The 9,695-nt window shown below is 34.5% G+C and overlaps 1 protein-coding gene across 1 annotated transcript; it reads left to right on the top strand.

The window, feature by feature from the left end:
- The first annotated feature begins 7,722 nt into the window (after positions 1-7,722).
- On the top strand, positions 7,723-9,419 carry LOC126788675 (senescence-specific cysteine protease SAG12-like). The gene is made up of 2 exons (XM_050514686.1): positions 7,723-8,355; positions 8,503-9,419. The coding sequence occupies exons 1-2, from the start codon at positions 7,887-7,889 to the stop codon at positions 9,093-9,095; spliced, it is 1,062 nt and encodes a 353-aa protein (XP_050370643.1). The 5' UTR covers positions 7,723-7,886; the 3' UTR covers positions 9,096-9,419.
- Positions 9,420-9,695: the final 276 nt, after the last annotated feature.

Raw genomic sequence — 9,695 nt, 5'->3', positions numbered from 1 at the left:
AGTTCGAACATATCATGCATTCTAATTCGACCAATTACATACTTTTTAGACATAATTACAATTAGAGCCTTAGGGGATCATCTAATCATGCAAGATTTCAATTAACATTTAGATTGACTTATGGCCTAATCTAAATTTGCATGCAATTGAATTCAATAACACTTAGAGTAGAAATTAAACAAGATTACATTTAAACATCAAATCTTTGTTGGAGACATGTTTCATGTATGACGTCACCCACCATGGTTTCACATGCAAATTTCCTGAAATTTTACCACTTTTAATCAACACAAACCGAACCTACTTAGGGCATGATTCGATTTGTGTCAATATGGTCTATGAATCTAGCACTCAAACACAATCTTAGGGACTGCATCCAAACACTAAATTCATATGCACATATCTGAAAATTATCTAAAAGTATGAGAAATATTATTAGAACACAACAATAGAAATACAAACTCAATAATTATAAGAAACCATCAATTAGACAAAGATCCAAAAATCCAATAAAACAATCTGAAAATTTTGATTCTTAATACAAAACAATAATCTCACACAAACATCATACTATAATATTCATAGATAAAGTATTGTAGAAAATCAAAAACAAACAAACTCATGAAGATGAGTTGCGAGAATCACACGTTGTAGGAACCTTGGAGGTGTGTCTTCAATGGTGATTTCGGTGGAGATGGAATTGGTATATGGAGAAGAACAGTTTGCTATTTTGGTGAAGAATGTTTGAGGTAGTATTTTGGTAGAGTTTTGACTCTTGAATGCAAATGAGAAGTGATGATTTTTTTTTGTGTGAATGATGTGCTATTTATAGAAGAGTTTTGGCTCCTTGAATATTATAGCTTAGACTTTTTCTCCTCAATTTCTTTTACTTATTTTTGTCATTGGTGGGTGCAATCTCTTTTGATAAATTCATTTTTTATCCTTTTTAGATGTCTCATTCTTTCTCTTTTGCATTATCTCTTTTTATTCTCTTCCTTTTTTCTCCTCAATTTCTTTCACTTATTTTTTTCATGGTGCAATCTCCCTTAATAAATTTATTATTTTTCTCCTTTGTAAGTGTCTCCTTCATTCTATTTTGCATTATCTCTTTTTATTCTCTTCGTTTTTCTTTTTCTCTTTTCCTTTCACTTATTTTTGTCATTGGTGGGTGTAATCTCCTTTGATAAATTCTTTCTTTTTCTCTTTTTTTTAGGTGTCTCCTTCTTTCTTTATTTTCCTTTTTTGCTTCTTTTCCTCTATTTTTTTCTTCATGCTAGCTACACAATCTCATCTTTCAAAATTTGAAAATAATAAAATAAAAGAATAAAGACAAGATAATTCATATAAAAAGATCAAGTAAGTTACTAGAATAGGAGAGTAAGATTAGGAAAGTTACGGAATAAGCATTTCAGTTCAAGTAGGACTTTCCTAAATAATACGTTTTCTAGTCTAAAAAAAGGATTCATAATGCAAGAAGTACTCTCAAAATATCTTTAATGTGACCAAAACGTAGAAAGATGAAGACTCTTAATCCAACTAGGTTTCCTAGTTCTACAACGATTCCTACTCAAACTAGGACTATAGACCAATTATGCGTTTTAACTCATGTAAGCACAAAAATGCATCAAATACCGCCCAAGACTCTTACTACGACTCAATGACTTAATAGTAGAACAATAAGGGCTAAGAAAAGTACAAATAGAGGTAAAAACATTTTAAGAACGTCGCTTAAAATGCTCCTATCACTTGACACATGGCGATATTATAAAAATATCGGGAAATTTCGAAAGTTTTCCAAATATATCGGGAAATATCGAAAATTCCATCGAAAAATGCTTGGTATGTAACGGATATATCCATATGCCGAAAAATGGAAATTTTTGCAGAAATATCGAGGAAATTATAAATATTTTAGTTCTTGGTCGAGACACACTACACTACACCCACCCGAATTGAAGAACATTATTAGAGAAAATAAAATTTAGGGGCTAGCATAACATATGAAGTCCACAAGGCCCATAGAAAAGCAAAACCCTAAGCCCAAAAGTTGACCCAGCCTTGTTCCTAACTCCACTTCTCCGAGCATAATCCCCCGCCACACCAGTCCATGACCCCGACCTTCCAGAAGAAGCCGCTCATCCAGGAGATAAAGTCGCATGCCTCCCCACCCGAATGAGAAGAATAGACTCCATGAGCACCAAACCACTCCAGAGAGAAGTCTTGCACCCCAGGAGTATCACCACCACCCTGATGAAGAAATAACGTTTCCGTCGCCATCAAGAAATAGAGCATCCTCTAGCCACGCCCGGAACCGATCCCACGATGCACAATTCGAAGAAGTAGCGAAACGAAACAAATCAAATTAAACTAGCAAAGTCTCGGGCATCACAGATCTGCAAAGCCAAATGACTCCAAATTAATGACACTCGTCCGGCGGCCTCATGGCAACGACGAGGCAAGCCTCACTGAACTAGAAGACTATAAAAATTGTTGTTGTGGCGGCTCTTTCGTTAGGGAGAGAGCGTTTTAGGTTTTTTTTTTTGCCTTAACTTGTTTGTTTATACATGCGATATATATTGAGAATGGATAGAGAGTAAATGTTCCAGACTTGGTAATTTTACACGACAGATGATTTGCCATATGAAGTTGTTTCATGTGACAAAAAAAATGTCGTCTAACCCACTATCACATGGCATGCCCTCAGAAGACATAAGTAGCTGGAATATAGTGTGATGGCCTTGTTGGTATAGTGAGTAGTTGATGCAGTAGAAGTATGGATGGTTTACAAGCAATAAACTCGAGTGGTAACAAAGGGGTGTCAAGCGAAGAACCCTAAAAATAAACTCAGAAATCCACCAGAAACTAAGAGAAAACTCTTGTTTAATTGAATAATAATAAGATAGATCTTCTACACACATTTAAGAATGCTTAAATACTGATAAAACAAATCAAATGACAACTAACAACCAAGCCTACCTAAACGCCAAGGGAATATAACAAAACAAATCCAACACAAATTAGAAAACATAAATTCTAGAAATATATAAAAATACTATTTTGAGGCCCTAAACGGCTAAATAGATTTGGAAGCTCGAAAAAAACCCACATATTGTGGCGAAGTAAAGAGTTTGACTCCTGACATCTTTCCCTTCTCGAAAAAGTGTAATAATAGTCAATCGGACACTAAATGTCAAATCTGCAACTCATCAAACTGCAATTTTAATTACAGTTCTCCCACTGATCACCATATTTGCAACATACTTGATTTTGCATTGTTGCGATCAATCAGCTCCTCAATTTCCTCCGCCATACGCTCTACATCAAAAGTTGGTGCCAAATATTTAGAAAGCTGAAATTTACACTCCTCAGTTTGCATTTTGCTAGCCACACTTAAAGTTTTGTTTCTAAACAACTTGAAATTTAAACTTACTCACTCGAATTATGTTTTTTAATAAGAATTTCAACCAAATTAGGGAAGAGTGAGAGAAGATTACAAATTCAGGAGTACAAATTTCATCATGTCAAATTTTGTTCACCGGGAGTGAGTATCAACTATCAAGTCATTATAGGTGTGTATTGTATTTTGCTAACAAGACTATAACAACCAGTTTATCAACACAACCCTAAAACTTAAGTACACGTCAAACAAGCACTTCAGATAATAGATTTAGGAGTGTTCTGGTGTTTATTTGGTTTGTATAGGACTAGGAATTATGCGTCTGCACTGTTTCCCCAGAGACCTTGACGTTTACTAGTCTCAATAATAGCTAATTGATTAAAAGAAAATATCAAGAAGATAAATTAGCTGTGAGGTTCATGTTCTTTGCCTGATGTAGTATATATATTAGCAACCAATGGCTACCTGTATGCATATGAAAAAATGGTACAGAAAGGCTACGTTCCGTACTTGATTTCCACAATGTTCATACTACTATTGTTTGCAGTTGTTTGGTTTGTAGCCAGAGCTCCGGCCGTTTTAGTTCGCAGTTGTGTCTTCCCTTTTTTTGTAAACGAGTTAAATAAATGATCCGTTTTAGTTCGCAGTTGTATCTTCCATTTTTCTGTAAACGAGTTAAATAAATGTCATCAGTTTCGATAGTCAATTCTTAAGCTGCTGGTTAAGAACTCACAAAATAAGTGAATAAGACAGTGAGTATGTAAATATTGTTCAACAATAGATTTTTTTGTTTTGAAACTAGAGTAGAGTTTTCATCAATTGATTGTGATTTTCTTCTTTAACTCTAGTTATTTCGTCAATAGATTCATTGTTACGTAACCCATCTCACCTCAATTGCCTTTCTTCAACTTCATTTCATCAACATAATATTTAAGCTCCGCACATTCTGGACATTGTCAAAATGGGAGAAGCTATAATTTTTTAATGGCAGCAGAATGGGCATATGGGGCATCTCCTCGCTCCCCCATCCCCGTGGGGGATTTTTTAAAATGGGGATTCACTGAAATTTTTATTTTTCAGTTGGGGATTATAATCTGAAATTTTTTTTTTAGTTGGGAATTATTTTTGTTTTTTTATTTTCTAAATTCTTGTAATAGTTGGAAACTATTATTTTCTCTTTTTAAAAAAATAAAAAATAAATTCTTATTTTTAAATTGAGCATTCTCAAGTTGAATCCGACTAAGCTATAAATGGTCGAATTCATATTTCCTATGAATTCTCTATAATTCTTCAGTTTTACAACACATAATCAAATTAATCAAATTACTGATTTTTCAAAAAAGTGTAACAAAATCAATTTTGGTTAATAAAAATTGAGAACCATATTCACTACAACAAAAATAGTCAATTTGCAAGGAAAAATTTTTAGCGTAGAAAAATAATCGTCAAATATATTTGACGAAATAGATTTCACCACTAACTATATGAATTTCCTTCTAAGTAGTTAATTATAGTTAAAAATGATAAATAATAGAAAAATAACTTTTCGTCTTTATAAGTATGTTTTGGTAATGAACTATTTCCTCACTATAAGAATCTTCGGACATTTTTTTTGTCATAATATTTAGTGAAAAATAGTGCAGCTTGTCAAATGTACTCAATGACAAGGAAACTTACATTAGTCAATGAAAAATATATGGTTTATAGCATTAAAATTTTGTTACGTCGTCGTAGATCGATTGTTGCATAGGGATGAAATTTACTTTCATAGTAGTTAGATAATATTATCGTCCTATATAATATAGTCAAATAATAAAAATACTCATAACATCTTATAAGCATTTCAAGTCATGATTATTATATGAGTGAAAATTCAAATAATAAAAAATATATAAGTAAAAAAAAGCAAACAAACAAAAAATCTTGGACAAAAAAAACAAACTGAAACAAAAAAGAGAAAAAAAAAAACAAATGGGAACTTGGGTAATGGATATTGACCAAAAAAAAAGAACTTGGGTAATGGAGAAAGCCGCCCCCGCCCACCACACCGTCGATGGGGCAACCCACCCCCGCCCTCACGTGCCAGATGTGGGGAAAACCGGAGAGTTCCCCGCCCCCACCCCGTTTTCCCATTCTTAAAATACCATGTAGACATTAGTTTTAATTGTTCAACATCGATTGAATCTTTAAAATAATTTTAGTGCTGGCCAAGTGAAATTCTCTATTAATTCTCTACCATCACGATTATGTTCATTCTGGCATACCGATCTTAATGTAGATGACAGAAATGCTACTTTTGTTTTTTTGGAAAATGAATCAAATTCATTCACAATCATTATACTTTGAAATTATAATTAAATATCCTCCACATGAGGAGGTATCACAGTACTAAAAGTACGTTGACATTCTACCTCGGAATAAATATTTTTGCTAACTATATGCAATGGCATTAGCCGAGCGCATGTCGGACAAACGATAAGAGTATTTCTAACAACTTCTCTATATTTTTTCTAAAATAGAGAAGTAAAATTCAAAATTTCCAAAATTTTCATGCTCAAACTCCAACAGTTTTCTTATTTTGCAGATTTCTCATTTATTACAATAAGAAAAATATTTAATTTTATCATTAATTATTATGATAAAGTATTATATATTCTTATATTGTTAGCTTACAATAAATTATTCATATTTTTGATTGGTTGTAATCTAAGTTTGAATTGTTGGAGAAAGTGTAGCATTTAATATTTGGTTATGCAATTTTTTTGCCAAATCCTGTAAATATGGAGAATCATCTCTCATCTTTCATCTCTTTTTATTTTGGAGAATGGGATGTGGAAGCGGTTGGAGTGAAAATTTGACAATTTTTCTCCAAAATGCATAATCTGTTGGAGATGCTCTAAATAGCCTTAGCACCTCGAATCAAATCCACTTCAGATTCATTAAAGTCGTCTTTTAGTCAACATAAAAATGAAAATGCATGGTTTTTTTTTTTCAAAATAATAAAACAATGATTAATTTTAGTTTACTATTCTTAATTTTAGGCATGCTATCATTTGTGCTCCTATTCTTTTATTTTAATCACATGTGCCTCTAAAAGTCTTAAATCCATCACAACAGGGCGATCGGCATACAAGGGCATAAGTTTGAAGGAAATTTGAAAATTTGTTCAAATTTGATTAAATTTCAAGAAGCATACAAGGGCACACGTAATTAAAAAAAAAAGACACACCTATACAACAATTGCATTTTATTTTTATTTTTTTAGCAGAGAATGGTATGATGGATTGTGTTCCTTGCGGTCTGGTTTTTTTGGGCATCTCAAACTATCACTTACATCTTGATGATGAGTTGCTTAATTAAAATCTACAAGTGGTATGTTGATGATGAAGTGAAATGTTTTGGTTGCCATGTGGTTTCTACTGCGCGTAAAAGTGTAAGATTAGTTGGGAGTTCAACTTCATGGTTACAATTTTTTAATTTGCTTAGTCATTATATGTTAAAATTCAATATTAATTTACAATTTTTTTTAGTAGTCATATTTAGTTTTGTTGTTGACATTGATTTAGTCCTCCATTTTTTGTACACTTCCTTTTTTATTAATACATTTTATAGGAAACAAGTTTGTTCCCTCACGCTTACCCAAAAAAGTAAAGAAAATAATGTATGAAATTGATGGGGTACAAGCCTCCACTACAACTCTACAAGGGTACAAGACCTTAATGTTTTTTGTTTTTTTAGGAGAACAAGGCCTTAATGCTTGGTCAAGCGTGTATGTTGAACTCATCAAGTGGCAACCTAGTTCTAGCGGAGCATTAATTGACTATCATGTTAGAATTTGATTCTTTGGTAATGGCGGTAGTGCCTTGTTTGCGACATCGAACAAACTAAGTGACACGAATATAATTCAGCCATACCGAGAAGATGACAATTGACTATACTTTAGTGCCCTATGTACACGCAGGAGTTTGGAAGCTAGCAATACCCACTTACCTTGAAAGGCCCAGGATCTCGATCAGAACTGGTCCATCGTAACTAGACTCGAGAGTCGATCGAGTCGACCAAGACGGCTCCACCGTTTGCAAGTCATTACAAGTCACTTAGTGGAGAAGCTGACATTTCTCATTTCTTAAATTTCCACAAACACGCGGAAACTGGACATTCCGGAAAGAACGAAAAATAGCAAAATGTGGATTTGTCACTTGTATGTGCCCATTTTCCACGTTCTGAGACGAGTCAATTTCCCTTTTGTTTTTTGTGCAAAAACTAGTACTTCTGTGGATTCAAGAAGAATTTTATATATGATTGACGTACACGGACGCTCATCGTTTATATAACCCCCAAACATTTTCCAACATAGTATGCATGCATGCCTCTTGAAGTTAAAGCTTGCACGCTCATCAGGTACTACGTACTCGTTTTCAGATTCCATTAGTACACAGCTAGCTATAGCAATCTGATTATTATATCAGTGCTAATTAGATTCTGAACAATGACTCATTATGAGCAAAACCTTGTGATGATTGTCATATTCATCGTCTTGGGAATTCTAGCATCCCAAGCCACATCCCTTGCATCGTACAAAACCATTTCCCAGCTTGCTGATAAACATGAGCAATGGATGGCTAAGCATGGGCGCAAGTACCCAGATAGCAAAGAGAAGGAACGACGTTTTGCCATATTTAAGAAGAATGTGGAGTTTGTCGAGAAATTCAATAACGAAGGGAACACGACCTACACGTTAAGCGTCAACAAATTTTCCGATATGACCAATGAAGAATTCCTCAGGCATCATGCTGGGTTCAAAATGCGTGCCGGCACAAGTTCAACAACTTCATCTGAAGATGTATTGTCCAGTGACAAAAGCGGGCGAAATACGAGCAGTCATCCTATTCCAGCACGCATTGACTGGAGGGAACATGGGGCCGTCACTCCTATAAAGGATCAAGGGCCTAAATGTGGTAAGTCTTCGAGAATCACGTACCATGCATATCTCAAAACTATAGTAAATTATTGTAAATATTAATTATTTATTTGCTTATTGTTATTACGTATATAGAAGAAGCTTAATTAAGTCCTCCCCGTAATTCTTGGTTTGATTCATGCAGGTGCGTGCTGGGCATTTACGGCGGTTGCTGCTGTGGAAGGAATTACAAAAATCAAAACCGGCAAATTGATCTCACTGTCGGAGCAACAGCTTGTGGACTGTGACGTGAATAACCATGGTTGTGAGCCTAGTGACATTGATGTTGCTTTAGAATACATCCAACACAATGGAGGAATCACCCAAGAAAATAATTACCCATACCGGGGCAACGACAACAAAGAATGCAACGCAAAAAAGGCAAGTCAGCATGCTGCCCATATAACTGGCTATACAACTATTCCTCCTGGTAGTCAAGATCTTCTACTTAAGGCTGTGTCTCTCCAACCAGTCTCAGTTGCCATTGACATTCATGGAGATGCCTTTCAACATTTCGGTACTGGGGTGTTCCAGGGTCCATGCAGGGACGACGTGAACCATGCTGTAACAATTATTGGGTACGGGACGAGTGAAGACGGACTCGACTATTGGCTAATTAAGAATTCATGGGGACTGGACTGGGGTGACAATGGATACATGAAAATCTTGAGATCTCCCGTCGTTGCGGGAAAAGGGGATCTTTGTGGCCTTGGTGTAGCTTACTATCCCACTGCATAACTATAATCAAAACCTTCAGTTACAACCGGACAGACATGTCGTTTCTTCTTTAATTAAGAGTTTCCTACAATACGATTTCGTTGTTGATCAATGTTTGATAATAAGGTGCCGATTATGGCCCTGATCACAGCTATGGGGATGTAGAGAGATCAAGAATTGGGATTAGTGGCGGAACCGGGATGTAATATTTGCCCTAGTTTAAGGCTTGTATTATTACTTATTAGTATATATGCCTCGTACTTGTAACTTGTGTGACGCTCGTGTAAAATAAAAGTAAAATATGTATGATTTTATTTTAAAAAAGACTTGACAATATTGAGTATATATCCAATTATCTCTTTATGTAATTTTGTTAAATAGTAAGAATAACATAAGGGTAACACTATTTTTTTGGGGTGTTAGGTTTATAATATTATAGTAATCTACTACAATAAAACCAGCACCCAAGTACCACTAAATTACGAACTGACGGAAATGTTCTTTTGTCATCAGTTTGTCACAAACAAACATAGGGACTGTAAGGTAAAAAGCAAAACAAATAAAATTAAGCGATAAATGTAGAAAAGAAACTTGAGTAGTAGGTAGTGGGAAGTTATGATC

The sequence above is a fragment of the Argentina anserina genome, chromosome 3 (assembly GCF_933775445.1).
Source record: "Argentina anserina chromosome 3, drPotAnse1.1, whole genome shotgun sequence".
NCBI classification, from domain to species: domain Eukaryota; kingdom Viridiplantae; phylum Streptophyta; class Magnoliopsida; order Rosales; family Rosaceae; genus Argentina; species Argentina anserina.
Note: the sequence above shows the minus strand (reverse complement) of the source record. Positions and strands in the feature narration are given on the sequence as shown.